Below are 16,136 nucleotides of genomic sequence, written 5' to 3'. Positions count from 1 at the left end.
GAAAAATCAGCACCATCAATGCTATTTATATAAACAATTGCTTAATTGATAGCATCCATTTTGTTTACTTTATTTTTTGTTGTTGGTAAAATAATAGTTTGGATGTTAGATTTTGAATGACTATTTGGTGTTAAGCATAATGATAATATGTATATAATTTTGCGATGACTCATTTAGTGAGTAGCGCGTGTAGATTCTTACTACATACGCCACGCCAGTAATTAGTTAGTTACGTGAAAAGGGAATTGATTTTATCACAATATAGATAGATAGATAGGCAGATATGACTAAATTATTAACGTAGTTTTAGTATACAAAATCACAACTACATACATATATATTACAAGAGGCAGATTCTATTATATGTGAATGTGAGTGACGTGGCGAATTGTTTTGTATATATATCCAGAATGTGTGTTTAAGGATTGATTGAGAGGATAGGGAGGGGGGCAAGGGTGCCCCCACTTCCATATATATATATACATACATACACCTCTACTCACTCAATGATTGGTGGACTTGGAAGCCAACTCAGCTCAACTCAACTCAACAGGAACTACATGGATCGATATTGTGGTGTCGTCTATCTTTGGAAGATGGTCGTCCTTCAGGTTCAGTGTTCTTATCTTAAACAAGATCAGATCATATGGATAACACTGCCAACCAATCAACACACAATTATATACACATAAAATATAATTAATAAATAAATATTGCATGCAACTTGCCGCCGCCGTCGTCGTCATCTCTCGATCGGCCTGATTGAACATAGAACAAATTAAACAACAGCCACACGATGACGATGATGATGTTAATCATTAATTTTGATGATATCATCGATGGTGCCTCCCTCCTCCCTCCTTGCACCTCTAACCTCTCGTCGTTGCGGCACTTAATGAATGCTCCATCACACTTCAATTTACTCTTTTATTGTTGAAATGATTATTGTTTCTTGATCGATCGATACAGGCAAGGCAACCAGATTGACTGACATTCACTTCTTAGATCGAAGAAATTTATTAGTGCGTACATCTTCCTCGTTATCTCTACACAACAGAATTAATAACAATAACTATATTGTCTGTGATCCAAATAAGATTTATACTAACTTATCATTATCATCACATCCGACTCCTCTTCACTGGTCCCATCTCCTTCGCTTTGGCTCTCAGCAGATGCTTCTGTATCTTCCCTGTCGCAGTTTTCGGCAGCTCCCCGAACACCACGGACTTGGGCACCCAGTACGCCGGCATCTTCGACCGGCTGAACTTCATTATCTCTTCAGCCAGCCGTTGCTGATCAGACGCATCGACATTTGGCTTCAGCGTCACAAACGCGCACGGCGATTCCCCCCATTGCTCGTCCGGCCTCGCCACCACCGACACTTCGTATATCGCCGGATGCTGGTACAGAATGTTCTCCACCTCCACACTGCTGATGTTCTCGCCCCCCGATATGATGATATCCTTCGATCTGTCCTTGATCTCGATGTACCCATCTGGATGCTTTACAGCCAGGTCGCCCGAGTGGTACCATCCGTTCGCAAAAGCTTCCTTGTTCGCTTTCGGGTTCTTCAGATACCCTTTCATTACAGCATTGCCCCGGAATACGATTTCTCCGACAGTCTTTCCATCCGCAGGCACTGGCATCATGTTTTGGGTGTCGACCACTTCCACAACCTCCATGGCAGTGTACGGCACTCCTTGTCTTGCATTCAGGCGCGCCTGTTCTTCCGGGGGCAGTGAATCCCACTCGGGCTTCCATGCGCATATAGTCGAGGGACCGTAAGTTTCAGACAGACCGTAGGTGTGCGCTACTTTGAAGCCGCGCCGCGACATTGCTAAAAGAACTGAAGGGGGCGGGGCAGCGCCGGCTGTCATCACATGAACAATGCGTGGGAGGGGCAAGATGGTGTCTCCTTTAGGGGCATTTACTAACGTGTTGAGGACAACCGGTGCAGCACAGAAATGGGTCACGCCGAGGTTCGCAATGGCTGAGTAGACACCTTTAGCAGTGACCTAAACAATAATAGCGAAACCGAGGTTACAAATTCTTGATATGAGTGTTCTTATGTTAGAAACAAAAGGGATTGGCACCGATACCTGTCGAAGACATATGTTTGTGCCGCATATTGCCGCGAGAGTCCAGGTGAAGCACCAACCGTTGCAGTGGAACATCGGTAAAGTCCACAAGTAAACACTTCCTTCACTCATATTCCAGATTACGGGGTTGCTAACAGCCATGAGATACGCTCCCCGGTGGTGCAGCACAACTCCCTTCGGGCTAGCCGTTGTCCCGGAAGTATAGCCTAGAGCAATGCTGTGCCACTCATCCTGAGGAGGCTTCCAGGCAAAGTCCGGATCGCCAGTTTCCAGGAATTTCTCGTACTCAGTTGCTCCTTGCTCCAGTGCATACTGAAGTGATTTCGGATCGCAGTTTTCATCGCCAATGACAATCAGAATAGGACGCCGGAAACTTCCTTTTTCATTATCAGCCATGATTTTCAGAGCTTCCTCTGCCAATGTGAAAAACTCTTGGTCCACCATGATAACAGCAGATTGCGAATGTCCCAAAAGAAAACCAATAGTCTGTGCATTTAGACGGACATTGACAGCATTTATTACAGCACCCGACATTGGAACCCCGAAATGAGCTTCGTACATGGCTGGAATGTTTGGTGCAATCACTGCAACCTGAAAATATATGCAGAGAGATGCAACTGTCAGTAGAAATGAACCATGAACAACTAATCCCAGAATTTTGTCATCTTTTCGAAAGCACCAATGGGTGGTTCTTCTCCAACTTGCCAATCAAGAATTTTATAACTGAGATAGAAATCATTCTTAACAACAAACAACTTCGAAGGGATGATACTATATACTTTCATTTTTTCATTCCTAAAACTCATAACAACAAATGCCAAATTGTAATATACGAGGATAACTTTCTCCATCAGAATATGCTGCATATATGTGTTCCAACATTTCTCGGTGAAATTTCATCAAATTTTACAGCCAGCCAACTGGCCGGATTTTGGAAGTAAACTAATACTACAAAATACATAACACTGTCAAAGGATCTTGCTTATAATTAACTAATTGCAGAATCCTTAAGACAATGTTTCCCTTTGTCCAATTAATTTTCTTATGTCTTGTTCATGTATCCATCCTCTATAACACAAATAAAATTGCTAATCTGAAACAGATCACTGTTCTTAAACAAAGAAATTGTAATAGATTTAAGCCCATTTCTAGGAACCTGCAGCTTAGTTTTTATCACAAAATACCAAATTTTTACCACAAAGACCAAAGGCTACAACAATCCAAATTAATCAAGCATTTGCACTTTCATAAGGTTGCGTTTCTATCTACCCCACATGTATGATACCTGCCATAAGCTAACCAGTTCAAATGTCAAAATCAAGACGTAATAAATAAAAAGATGAACGGGCAAGAATAGACAAATATGATGAATCTCAAGTAAGGTTAGAAACACCGGAACTCATGTAAGAGCCACTCAATCATTTATCTTTCCATCCGATTCCTAGTGATTGGTGACCACTAATACAAGAAAGAATAAGGACAAAGACAACAAATTAATAACGGGTTTGCATAGCTGTTCTTAGAGAAAAAAATGGTTTCACCTAATAAAAAATTAAGATTTAACAATTAGCTTGAATCCTTCTCGAAGTGATGTAATTATTTAAGTGTAGCAGGTTTTTACCTTTATAAAAAAATCGGAATCATTAAACAACTCACGAGATCTTGGCAAAGATTATCAGAGCATAAAGATTATCAGAAATCCACTTGAGCATGAAGAAAGTACTTGAACTTTGGGCAGCTCAAACAAATCTAACTACTTTTATATTTAAAAAACCACATAGTACTTTCCACACGGAAAATTAACTCTTAATCATCGATAATCGCAGCAATCAGTAAGCATTAATCAGATAGAAAATAGAATTAAAAGCAAAATCAGTTACAAGGGGGGGAGAGGAGGACTCACGGTGCTGCCATGGACGACGCCGCGCTTGGTGAGCGCAGAGGCAAGCTGGCGACATCGACGGTAAGTCTGGTGCCACGTGTAAGAGACACCACCGTGGATAAGAGATTTCCTGTTCGGGTGGACGAGCGCCGCCCGCTGCAGGAATCGGAGGGGAGTCAAAGACGCGTAGTTCGCTGGATTCTTGGGCAGATCGTCAATATCCCTCTCCATTTGCTATTGCTCTTGCTCCAAGATGGATGGATTCCACCGCCGCGTCGATCGATTGCTACAGCAGCAATCCAATCCTCGGGATTGGTATTCGTGCGTATAAAAATATATATATTTAAATATTTGTAGAGTGAGAGAGAGGGCTGACAAAATTAGGAGAGTGGTGGTCGTCCTCCTCCAACTCCAAAAGTATAAATTACTTGCTGCATTGGATTTTGAGGTGTGCGGGTGGATAGCTATGCCAAATTAGAATCGGCATAATCATTGCATAAAAAAAAAATAATACTCTCTAAGTTATTCAATTTTATTTTTTTTTAAAAATTTATTTATTGTTATTTTTCTTTATATAAAAAAAAATACTACTAATTTTTTACCTAAAATAAATACACAATTAAACGACACAGAAGATAATAAATAATAAAACAATAAAATAAAATATATACAACTATTGTTATATTGATAATGAAAGAAAAAAATAAAAATGATCAATTATAAAAAGAATATATATATATATATATGATAAAAGAAATATTAATGTGTTTACTCAGTTATTACTTATTTAAATTTGTTGTTTTAATATTGTAATAATTTAAATGTAATGTTTGATGAGATCAAAATAATATTTAAATATTAAAAATTAAATAATAGTAGAAAAACAAATAAAACAAAGGTTAAATCATAGCTGTTTAAAGTGTAAAAAAGACGAACAAATAAATACACCCTGCACATTTTTAATTTTTATTCTTCTTTAAATAAAATAAAAATAATTTATTTCTTAATTTTGAGTTTTCTATCTCAATAAAAACAAAAACAGGAAAAATGAGTATATTTGTATTCCTAATTTCCGAAAATTTTGAAATTTGTTAATTAATTAAATAATGGTTTGACTTGTCTTCGAATCGCCATTTTATCTTATCGGGTCGGGAGAGGAATAATTTGGTTGCCGTTTCCATTCGAATTTCAGATTTTAAAATGATAAAAAATTTATAAATTATTTAAACAAACATATGACACCAGCACGACATAAATTAATTATCGTTGTTACGTAACGTTTTTACAGATAGGAGTTAGTATTATTTAATGCTGGGACGAAATCAAATACAATTGAATATCCCCTCTATAATTAATTTCTATTGAATAAATAAAATAATATTCCCTCACTCCCACCTCTAAATCTAAGTAATAATTAAAAAATTATACTGCTATTTTATAAAATTAATTATAAATTTAAATTAGAATAACCGAATAATATAATTAAATTTTAAAAATTATAAAATTTAAAATACAATTAAAATATATAATTATATTTTCTAAAAAAATAATAAAATAGGATGGACAAAAATAAAATAATTGACGAAAAATGTAAATAGGAGGGAGTACTTCCTTTGTCCACATTATTACGATGGTGTGTTTCTTTTGGTTGAGTTTGAAAAATTTTGGTTTAGATTTGATATTAAAATAATATTTGATGGAATGTTTTGTAAAAAAAAATGTATTTTTTTTTAAAAAAATTGAGAATCCAAATAGTAAAATTTGGAAAAATTGAGGTAAAAAAAATACCCAATTTGAAAGTTTGGATTTTGACTTAATATATAAATAGTAAAAATGATGAATTTAAATAGTTGTATAATGTAATATAAATATATATTAATGTATTATTTTGAAATTAAAATTAATTTTGCAGTATAATATAGAAAAAAATTATTTAATTTAATGTTTTAAAAATAAATTGATAGATAATAGAAATTTGATAAAGTTTGATATAAAAACACACCCATAATGTCTTTTAAACTTATAAATAATTTATTTATAATAAATAATTTTAGCCACTTATAATATTTACCATAATGTCTTTTAAATTTATAAATAACTTATTTATAATAAATAATTTTAGCCACTTATAATATTTATTTGATTATGGTCTGAAATTTATTTGAAATGAATGTGTTATTTGAAATTTTTGTTTAAACAGTATTTTAATATAATATTTTTTTATAGAAAAATACGTTAGAAACTTTTTAAAACAGAAAAGATTAAGGCAGTTTTAATTTAAATATAATTTAAAATCTTTTTGTTTCATTTCTTAAAAGAGACCAGTCCTGTTTAATTTCTAAATTTGGATATTAGGACATTCATTATGTCATTATTTCTAATTTGTTGTAAATATTTCTTTTTAAATACTTTTTTGTCTCAAAAAATAATGTTATTTTTGTTATTTTCGTCCGTCTAAAAGCAATAATTTTATTTTTATTTTTAGTAACCCCAACTTCCATTTTCTTATAAAACTATTCTTACTTGTTCACACTAATTACTAATATTTTGATTTCTTAAAAGTATTTTTACAACCACTATTCATCCAAAATGTGTTTTTGAGACGGAGAGAGTATTATACCTCCATTGTTAGTTGCTATAACTCTTGTGAATATTGTAGGAAAGATCATGCTTTTTTTTTCTAATAGTTTTAGATATAAAAGCAGTATTAAAAAAAAAATTCAAAAAATTTTGTAATTCTATAAAATCTATAAGCTCACTAATACAACATAATCTCACATTACCAAATTATATTACCTTTTAGTTTAAGTAAATCAAATATTCTATATATAATATAAATATTTGACGATCTCTCATTTATATTGGTCCTGAGCTGGCGTCTCTCCTCGGAGCCCATGGCCGGGCCGACCCTGTTCTTACGGGACCACTGTTTCGGTAACATGAATGTTGGTAGTTGGATAATTGGGTAAAAAGTACGGCAGTAAAAATAAATGGAGTAATGTAATGGAATTTTGGGGGTGTGGTGTTGATGGAATGGATGATCTAAGACTAAAAAGCAGGAGGGGGACACGACAAGACACGACCCGACCGTCGCTGTGGCTATGGAGACGTTGAAAATGAATCTAATTTACCTACGGCCGGCTGCCTGTAATTGCCAATTGGCTCTTCGATCCGATCCATTGTCTATGTATTTATGTATGTACGGGTATTGTATTTATGTATGTACAATGTATCAGAGAAAAAGAAAAAGAAAGAAAAAAAAAAAAAAAGCACGGAGACAACGAATCACTGTCCCTCTCAAACCAGGCCAGGCCAGGCCTTTTTCGTTCACACTGCTTTCACTTCTCTTCTGCTTCTTCATACTTGTAACTGTGCGTTTTCCGCCTCTTTGCTCATACCAAAAATCTCAGCTTTATCTGATTCCTCCCACCCACCCATCCCTGCCGCCGTGTGTGTACGACGGAGGTTTAATCACCTCGTTCGTTGACCGGGGATTTTTGTAGGATTGTATGCCTGGTTAATCACTGATGGCGAATCAATTTATTGGGACGGGGATTCATGGCTTCCTCTCCATGGCAGGTACGTGGAGCTCTTACTACGCAAGTTTTAGGGGTTGTGCTTTCTGGTTTGGTATTTTTTTTAGTTGCCGATGTTTCCCAGAATTGAGGCAGTTGTTAGAATGGATTTTTTTTTTTTTATTTTAATATTATTTTTAGGGTTTTTTTACTGTATCATTTGCTATATTTTTGGCTTGTACGTATGTGGTTATTTTCAATGTTTAGTTTGATTAATCAAAGTAGCTTGTGGAATTAAGGCAGTGTAAACCAACTGCCTAATTTCTTATGTTATTGTTGTGCTTGGTGTGCATGTTTCTCTCTTAAAAAATACTTTGAGATAAAGCAACTAACACAACTGAACTTTGCTACATGACAGACTTGGATGTTGCCAATATCATGGAGGAAGCCAAGGCAAGATGGCTCCGACCAAACGAGATCTATGCCATCCTCTGTAACTACAGGCATTTTCCTGTTCGCGTCAAACCAATGAATTTACCAGAAAGTAATGCTTTTTGTATAAGTGGATTTTTCTTTGACATTTCTAAATGGCTAAATGAAATTTGAAGTCATTTGTATCAATTCAAAAATCATGCATGGGTACTAAGTGTAAATCGAAGTGATTTTTCGAAGATCTTAGGGTCTGACTAAGGTATTTTTCGTGTATTGGAAAAACAGGTGGCACAATTGTGTTGTTTGACCGCAAAGTGTTGCGGAATTTTCGGAAAGATGGCCATAATTGGAAGAAGAAAAAGGATGGGAAAACTGTCAAAGAAGCTCATGAGCACTTAAAAGTAGTTCTTCATTTTTCTTTTAACTAAATAACTCATTTAATGGAAACTATATGGGACTTCCTTCAATGATTTTCTAGCTAAATGTGTGTTTACTTTTAGCAGCCCCCCAGAAAAATTGAACTTTGGTGGAAAGTGACTTGACTTGAATTAATAATTTTCTGGAGCTAATGCAGATTATTTCATCCAACTAAATTGATGCTTGAACCCACCCTGACATTATTTTCTTGCATTAATACCATTACATATGCTGGATGGTTGTTTGGACTGAAGTATGTAATATAGCCGGATGTTTCAGGTTGATTTGCTAACCGAGAAGATCTATGTATCCAGGGTTGATGTTTAGATTTTCTTTTTGTATATATGTATATATAGGTATATCCATAAAGGGCTATTTACAAATAATTTGTTTGTCCACAAATTTTATTTTTAGAGGCTTTGCCTATATGTTCATTCTTAGTCTGGTTAATCTTTTCCTGCTTTGTATTCCTTTATTTTGTTTGTGACTGCATGGCCGCACTTGTCCAATTTTCTGCTTCTTTCTTATTAAAGATACTGGTGTGTCATTAGTTGGCATGTTTTAGATTGATTGAGATGAAAGAAACTATATTGTTTGTGCTGCAGGTTGGCGACGAGGAAAGAATTCATGTATATTATGCACATGGAGAAGACAACCCAACCTTTGTTCGCAGATGCTACTGGCTACTTGACAAGTATGATTGTTTGTGATAAATCAAACTCATTTAAATTAATGATTTTCATTAATTCATCTGTTGTTACCACAGGTCTTTGGAGCATATTGTCCTTGTGCACTATCGTGAAACTCGAGAGGTTTATCTGTAGTTCTCTTGTTATTCTTGCTTTTTGGCGGTCATGTTGCACGTGCAACATAATATTGTGAAATCAGATTTGCAGGCATTTTCATTTATTTGAATTGCAAAATTTTCTTTTTGTTTGCATCATAACTTATGTGCATTTTTCAGCAGCTGCAGGGTTCCCCAGCCACACCTGTAAATTCTAATTCTAATTCCACCGCTCAGCAACTGGCGGCCACTTGGGCTTTGTCTGAGGACTCTGCTTCTGCAGTGCAGCAGTCGTATTATGCCCAACACACAACTCTATTAGGTGATTTAAGGCTTTGCAAAGTTTGTGACATAACTAGTATGGACTTAGTCAGCTCACTTATAACTCAGAAAATAGTTCATCAAGGAAAATTGCTAAGGACAATCAGCAATGATCTTACAAAGAATTAACAAAATTTTAATGCATGAAACTCAATTCTAAGAGAAAAGAAAAATGTGTAATCCCTAAGTAATGAAGAAAATAGTGTTTAAAAGAAAAGAAAACAGTATATTCTTTAGAGACCCTAACCAAAATAATAAAAAATAAAATCCATTGAGGTTTTTGTTATAGCACATTAAGAGTGCTTGCTAGTGTTTGTAGTTTCTACTATATTGAAAATTTTAATATACCTCAGAGAGTTGAATGCTTTAGCAGAGATTAACTTGAAATACAGTTGCATTAATTTGTAACAACTTACTGTGAATTTTCAGTAAGGTGCAAAGTTGACCCTGAACAAGTTGTGAATATGTGTTGCCTGTAAATCATATTGTTAGCTAGAAGATTTGATGTGAATATCTCTCCCACATTGCTAATGTTTAAATCCTAAATTTTTCTTTTTCAGGTCGGCAAGACAGCATGACCATTAAAAATCATGAACAGAGACTGCACGAGATCAATACGCTTGAATGGGATGATCTTTTGGTGCATGATGATACACAAAAGCTGATCACGCCACATGAAGGTACTACTATTCTTATGTTTATGTTATCAAGATATCGTTAAATATCAGCCTTTTGACATGCAATTTTCCTATCACAGGAAGGACTGTAGACATTGGATTGCAAAATCCGTCTCAGATGAGTACTTACATAAGTGTAAGTGCATGTTCTTTTTGTACTTTTCTTGCCCATGTTGAGTAAATGTGCTGTGCATCCTCTGTTTAATTTATTCCTCAAGTTTAGATTCTGTTTGAAGATGATAATATCGTCCAACCTATGACATGACAGCCATCCAGTTGACAAAACTAGATCCTAAGTCCATCCATGAAAGGTTGTTTAGATTGTTATTATATCACTTGATGCTAATATATTACACCGAGACTCGAATGAACAACATATGGTGGTAGTACCTATTCTCTTCTGGCTTCAGTTGTGTTGATGGAGCTATCATCGGGTTTAATACTTGGCTATTATTTTGATCTAAGAATGATTTGCAAGGAATTTGGTTACAGGATAGTAGCCTATTTTGATTTAAGAATGATTTACAAAGAATTTGGTTACAGGATAGTAGCCTATCAACATGGCTTTTATTTTGATTTTAGAATGATTTACAAGGAATTTGGTTACAGGATAGTAGCCTATCAAAATGACTACTCTGTAGTGGTACATAGGGTTTTTGAAAATTCAGCAACTATGATCTTTTACCGCTGACATTAGCTGAAGCTTGTTTTTTTTGCATAATCAGGTGAAAGAAGGGTTGCAAACACAGGACAGTTTTGGAAAGTGGATGGAAAATATGATAGCTGACTCTCCAGAATCAGTAAATGATCAAGTGCTGGATTCCAGAGTTTTAATTGGAGAGGAATCCACAGTTTTAGCTGAAGATCAGTGTTTCACTTATCAAATGATGAACAGTCTGGACCCTTCTCCGTTGGGGCAGATATTCAACATAACAGATGTTTCACCTGGATGGGGTTTCACAACTGAGGAAACAAAGGTTATCTGTTCTTTAGTTTTAACTTTGTTTACTTTCTACCATTTACATAAGACATGTTACTATGGAGAATGAAATGAGCTTATTTACCACTTATTGTGATGTAAGATCATGTCTATTACATGAGTAGTTTAAGGCATGATGAGATTTGATACAGCATAAAATGCTTTACCACTTAAGGTCGAGGAATTTTACTATTTAATGATGATATAGAATAAATTAGTATGTGCAGCATGAAAATATACTGCGACAAATAGCACATTTTTTTTGTTTCCCAGACTCAATTTGATACAGCATCAACATCATCACAGACTCTGCTGGCATAAAGTAAAAAGTGGTGTTAATGTTTAAAGCATGATTACTATGTCTTGAAATAATATCTTGCAGAATTTTTTCATGTAAATTTCCTGAATTACATTTTGCATTATCCTTGGATTCGGGCACGTTATTTTTTTGTCTCAACACTTTGCTGACACAGTATTTGGTTGCAGCTGTTGGTGGTAGGCTATTTTAGTGAAGGATATCAACCGCCCTCTAATTCCAAATTATATCTTGTGTGTGGAGATTCTGTTCTTCGAGCAGAAGTTGTCCAACCGGGAGTATTTAGGTGTTTAATTCCTCCGCAAAGCCCAGGATTGGTGAAACTATATATGAGTTTTGATGGGCGAAACCCTATTAGCCAAGTGGTATCTTTTAAATTCAGTGCTCCCATCCCTTCGGACAATGAAGCTAACTGGGAAGAATTCCAACTTCAGATGAGGCTGGCTCACTTACTTTTTTCATCATCTAAGAGCCTGAGTACATATTCCACGAAATTATCTCCTACTGCTTTGAAGGAAGCCAAAGCTTTTGCTCAGAAAACTTCGCACATCATGAACAATTGGGTGCAACTGAGTAAATTTCTTGAAGACAGCAAGGTGCCTTTTCCCATGGCAAAAGATAGGTTATTTGAGTTGACTTTAATGAATAAACTACAGGAATGGTTGCTAGAAAAAGTAGTTTCCGGGAATAAAGTCTCTGAACGAGATAAACAAGGTCAAGGTGTAATTCATTTGTGTGCTATCCTAGGTTATACATGGGCGATCTACCCATTTTCGTGCGCTGGCCTGTCATTGGATTATCGAGACAAATTTGGATGGACAGCTTTACATTGGGCTGCATACTATGGACGGTACAATAACGAACTGTCTAGGAATCACTTATGTTACTTATTCTGCTATAGTTCTATGACATTATCTTCAAAATTTCAGGGAAAAAATGGTGGCAGCTCTATTATCTGCTGGCGCAAAGCCAAATTTAGTTACAGATCCAACCCCAAAATACCCTGGTGGATACACTGCTGCTGATCTTGCTTCTAGAAGTGGTTATGATGGTTTGGCGGCTTATCTTGCTGAGAAGGCTTTAGTTGCCCAATTTAGTGATATGACATTAGCTGGTAATGTTAGCGGATCACTTCAAACAACAACAAATGAGGATGAAGGAGACGCTGGGAATGTCACTGAGGAGGAGCTGGTTTTAAAAGATACTCTTGCGGCTATTAGGACTGCTGCTGATGCAGCTGCTCGTATTCAGGCTGCATTCAGGGAGCACTCGCTCAAAGTCCGGACTAACACAGTTAAGTCGTCAAATCCGGAGGATGAAGCACGCCATATTATTGCAGCAATGAAGATCCAGCATGCTTTTCGCAACTACGAGGTGCAGAAAAGGATTAAAGCTGCGGGTAGAATCCAATATAGGTTTCGCACGTGGAAGATACGCAAGGATTTCCTCAACATGCGGCGCCAAGCCATTAAAATTCAAGTAAGTGGTCCATATATTCACATCCAATGTTGCTTTTTTATTTTTGAATTTCTATGAGAACCAACAGTACTGGAAAAACTAAATAATTTAATTACAAATTTCTACAATCCTCCTAATCCAATTGATCAGAAGTAGATTGATCTTGGTAAGCTAACAGCACTAAAAAGGCTAGCTAACATGCATATGTATTATGCATTTGATGAATCTAATTAAATATATTGGGAAGTGGCCAATTTGTTTGTGTACTAACTGCTTCTTGATGATGATGAGTGCAGTCTCATTTCAGAGGATACCGAATGAGAAAGCAGTACAGTAAAATAGTTTGGTCAGTTGGGGTTCTAGAGAAAGCAATTCTGCGATGGCGTCTGAAGAGAAAAGGCATCCGAGGGCTGGAGATTAAAGCTGAAGAGAATGAAGGTGGAAATGGAGATGGAGAGAATGATGGAGAAGAGGATTTCTTCCAAGCGAGCAGAAAGCAAGCGGAGGAGCGCGTTGAGAGATCAGTTATAAGCGTGCAGGCCATGTTCCGGTCAAAACAAGCACAAGAAGCCTACAGAAGAATGAAATTAGAACATAACAAAGTGAAGGTAAAAGAATACAAAAATAGTTTTGTCGGGGTGAAGCAGCATTCGTATTAGCATTAGCATTATTATTCTCATCCCCACCCCACTAGAAAGCAGTTAGTAAGTAAACTGATTCCCAATTGTTGTTGACAGCTGGAATATGAGGAACTTCTCCACCCAGATGAAGACATGGGATAAAAAGGAAGGAAGGCAGGCAGACAGGCATGTAGAAGAAACCCAAGTAACAAAAAGCTGTGCAGTGCAGTGCAGATAAGAGGAGGAACCATTTAGTTAGTTATTTGGTGCAATTATTTATTATGTCTATGATTATTATTATCACTATTATGTAGGGGTGGGGTGGGGTGGGATGAGACGGGATGGGTGTTCCGACCACTTGACTCACTGGGGTTGTGTTGTGTTGTGCTGTGCTGTGCATGTATGTTTCTTAGGTGATTAATTGCATGTGTATATACATATGTATGTATGTAAATTCTGGTTGCTGCTGCTGCAATGCAATGCAATGCTTACTGTGTGTGAGGCTGAGACTGTGTCCTCTTCCGTTCCTAATTAATTCACTCATTCTTAGTCCGACTGACTGCACTTAAAAAGGGTTGGGTTGGGTTTGATTTGATTTGATTGGATCTGATTGTATCACATCACATCATGTGTGTTTGGATAAGGTAGCTGCTACGAGGTTGGTTGGGTTAGTTATTGGATATATACTACTATGAAGTAGAAGTAGCAGCAGCAGTGTTGTGTAGTTAGTTAGATAGTTAGCTAGCTAGCTATACAAATACTACAACTTAATTATCTATTCCTTTGTTCCTCTTTTCTCTTTTCTATCATAAGCTCTGTTATTGTTGTCCAGTGTTCCATCGTCTGAATGGCTATCTCCTAAAAAGTCAGACCAGACCAGACCAGACCAGACACTGATGAGGAAACCTACCTTAACTTGTTCTCACACACAAGACAGAGACATTATTATTATTATTATCATAGACAATATAGAAATTTTATCAGGTATACCTTAATTTTTATTATTACTTGTACATTAGTTATATCAAATGGAATAGCCGAACAAATGTTTGCTTGTCATTGAATATTGATTGATTGTAAACTAGGGCGTTTTGTTTGAAGAGAAGAGTCAGTCCGGTCCAGTCCAGTCCAGTCTAATTTAAAGTTGAAACTGAAACCCAAAAGCCCAATTTAATTGAGAGGCCTAGGCCCATAGATACTAAACCAACATACTGTATAATGCAAGCCCATGGGGTGGGTATTTTAGTAATTTAAGGAACTAAACTAGGGTTTCCGAGGCTCATATATCAAACATAAACAATCTCTTCCTCCTCCTCCTAGTCGCAGATCATCGTCGCGTTCCTTGAGGTGATTTCTGCACGCAGTCCCACTCAATTTTGTATGCTTTAGGGAGTTTCAATTCAATTTCTGTCTATCGTTTTCCTACTTTCTTATTTATTTGATGATGATGGTGATGATGATGATGATGATGTTGAATCAGAACTTTGAACAGGTAAGACATGGCCAAGTCGAAGAACCACACCGCGCATAACCAGTCTTACAAGGCACACAAAAACGGCATCAAGAAGCCCAAACGTCATCGCCGCACCTCCACCAAAGGGGTATTTATTTTTTTTCATTTCTTCTCTTTGTATTGATCTATGTGTTTGACCGCGTCAATTGAAGTTTATGATGTTTTTCTCTTCTGTAGATGGATCCCAAGTTTTTGAGGAATCAGAGGTATGCAAGGAAGCACAACAACAGCAACAACGCCGATGCCGCCAGTGAAGAGTAGATTTGGGCTTCTGCATTTGAACCCTACCTAACCCCTCTCCGGAAGTTACAGCAATGCAAGATTCAAATTTTTTGTTTTGTCTTTTTTGGGGAGTGAGCGGTTGGTTTCTTATCTTTTAGTTAATATGCTATTTTAGGATTTTGGATTGGATTATAATTACTGTTATTCCGGTGACTCTTGATCTATATTATTGCCTAGTATGAGACCTTTCGATCTTTGTTGAATCTTGGTTTTAGTTTCTGCTTGATTTTCCTTAAGAATTTTCAGTTTGATGGTACATGTTTGAGGCTGAGTGCATATCCTTTTCTAATTTATTTGCTATGGTATAGTATATGCTTCATGGGCAATTCTTCGTCCAAATTGCTGAAGATTGTTTATTGCTATTGCATTTGTAGCATTGATTCTTTAAGAATTTGAACATATATGGTTGAAAAATTATGTTGCATCGAATAGAATTCATCTGCATTGTTGGGGGTATATATATGTTTTATTTCTATCTTGTTTGTAGGATTGATACTATATGAATAACTTCAAAAAAAAATTTCCTTTAAACTTGTGCCTTGGTGTTCATAAATGGCTTTGCTTATTGTTGATGTCTAATTGGTTAAGCTTATGATTTTAAATCAAGAGTACACTGGATCCTTGTTAGTTATTTCTGACACATGACCAAAGATGGTGTATACTTGTGAATATCAATAGATTCTATAATATTCTGTGGTTTTCTTGGACAATTTAGTAGTTTTGGAAGAAGTCGGGGGATTAATTACTACCATTGGATTGAATCAATGCTACCTCTTAAAGAGATAGCAAGTATAGATAGGAGTAGGATCGTTTGTAAATCAACTAAGTCATGCTTGGT

The 16,136-nt window shown here is 36.1% G+C and overlaps 3 protein-coding genes across 6 annotated transcripts; 2 read left to right on the top strand and 1 right to left on the bottom strand.

The window, feature by feature from the left end:
* Positions 1-964: 964 nt before the first annotated feature.
* On the bottom strand, positions 965-4,408 carry LOC127249126 (acetate--CoA ligase CCL3). The gene is made up of 3 exons (XM_051271783.1): positions 4,006-4,408; positions 2,103-2,693; positions 965-2,018 (listed from the first exon to the last, which is right to left on the bottom strand). The coding sequence occupies exons 1-3, from the start codon at positions 4,213-4,215 to the stop codon at positions 1,122-1,124; spliced, it is 1,698 nt and encodes a 565-aa protein (XP_051127740.1). The 5' UTR covers positions 4,216-4,408; the 3' UTR covers positions 965-1,121.
* Positions 4,409-7,246: 2,838 nt separating this feature from the next.
* LOC127249259 (calmodulin-binding transcription activator 5-like) lies at positions 7,247-14,012 on the top strand. The gene is made up of 14 exons (XM_051271984.1): positions 7,247-7,355; positions 7,488-7,563; positions 7,918-8,043; positions 8,217-8,332; positions 8,954-9,042; positions 9,115-9,160; positions 9,313-9,454; positions 10,014-10,133; positions 10,211-10,266; positions 10,856-11,107; positions 11,596-12,275; positions 12,355-12,904; positions 13,180-13,491; positions 13,621-14,012. Exons 2-14 carry the CDS (start codon positions 7,512-7,514, stop codon positions 13,663-13,665), a joined length of 2,586 nt encoding a protein of 861 aa, XP_051127941.1. The 5' UTR covers positions 7,247-7,355; positions 7,488-7,511; the 3' UTR covers positions 13,666-14,012.
* A 713-nt stretch (positions 14,013-14,725) lies between these two features.
* LOC127249260 (60S ribosomal protein L29-1-like) lies at positions 14,726-15,501 on the top strand. 4 transcript variants are annotated; one of them, XM_051271985.1, is made up of 3 exons: positions 14,726-14,850; positions 14,984-15,104; positions 15,194-15,501. In XM_051271985.1, exons 2-3 carry the CDS (start codon positions 15,003-15,005, stop codon positions 15,275-15,277), a joined length of 186 nt encoding a protein of 61 aa, XP_051127942.1. In that variant the 5' UTR covers positions 14,726-14,850; positions 14,984-15,002; the 3' UTR covers positions 15,278-15,501. The 4 variants fall into 4 exon arrangements, with proteins under 4 accessions (XP_051127942.1, XP_051127944.1, XP_051127943.1 ...); XM_051271987.1 differs by having other exon boundaries at positions 14,751-14,850; positions 14,996-15,104; XM_051271986.1 differs by having other exon boundaries at positions 14,771-14,881.
* Positions 15,502-16,136: the final 635 nt, after the last annotated feature.

This window comes from Andrographis paniculata, unplaced genomic scaffold, assembly GCF_009805555.1.
Source record: "Andrographis paniculata isolate CXL003 unplaced genomic scaffold, ASM980555v1 Contig35END, whole genome shotgun sequence".
Lineage (NCBI taxonomy): Eukaryota > Viridiplantae > Streptophyta > Magnoliopsida > Lamiales > Acanthaceae > Andrographis > Andrographis paniculata.
The sequence above is the reverse complement of the archived record's forward strand: the minus strand, read 5'-3'. Positions and strand labels throughout refer to the sequence as shown.

Excerpts from the sequence above, each read along its gene's own strand:
- LOC127249126 (XM_051271783.1), bottom strand. The coding sequence starts at position 4,215 with ATGGAGAGGGATATTGACGATCTGCCCAAGAATCCAGCGAACTACGCG. Across the intron at positions 2,694-4,005 it reads GCGTCGTCCATGGCAGCACC|GTTGCAGTGATTGCACCAAA; the intron begins GTGAGTCCTCCT and ends ATATATTTTCAG. Across the intron at positions 2,019-2,102 it reads CAAACATATGTCTTCGACAG|GTCACTGCTAAAGGTGTCTA; the intron begins GTATCGGTGCCA and ends ATTATTGTTTAG.
- LOC127249259 (XM_051271984.1), top strand. The coding sequence starts at position 7,512 with ATGGCGAATCAATTTATTGGGACGGGGATTCATGGCTTCCTCTCCATG. Across the intron at positions 9,043-9,114 it reads TGCTACTGGCTACTTGACAA|GTCTTTGGAGCATATTGTCC; the intron begins GTATGATTGTTT and ends TTGTTACCACAG. Across the intron at positions 11,108-11,595 it reads TCACAACTGAGGAAACAAAG|CTGTTGGTGGTAGGCTATTT; the intron begins GTTATCTGTTCT and ends ATTTGGTTGCAG.
- LOC127249260 (XM_051271985.1), top strand. The coding sequence starts at position 15,003 with ATGGCCAAGTCGAAGAACCACACCGCGCATAACCAGTCTTACAAGGCA. Across the intron at positions 15,105-15,193 it reads GCCGCACCTCCACCAAAGGG|ATGGATCCCAAGTTTTTGAG; the intron begins GTATTTATTTTT and ends TCTCTTCTGTAG.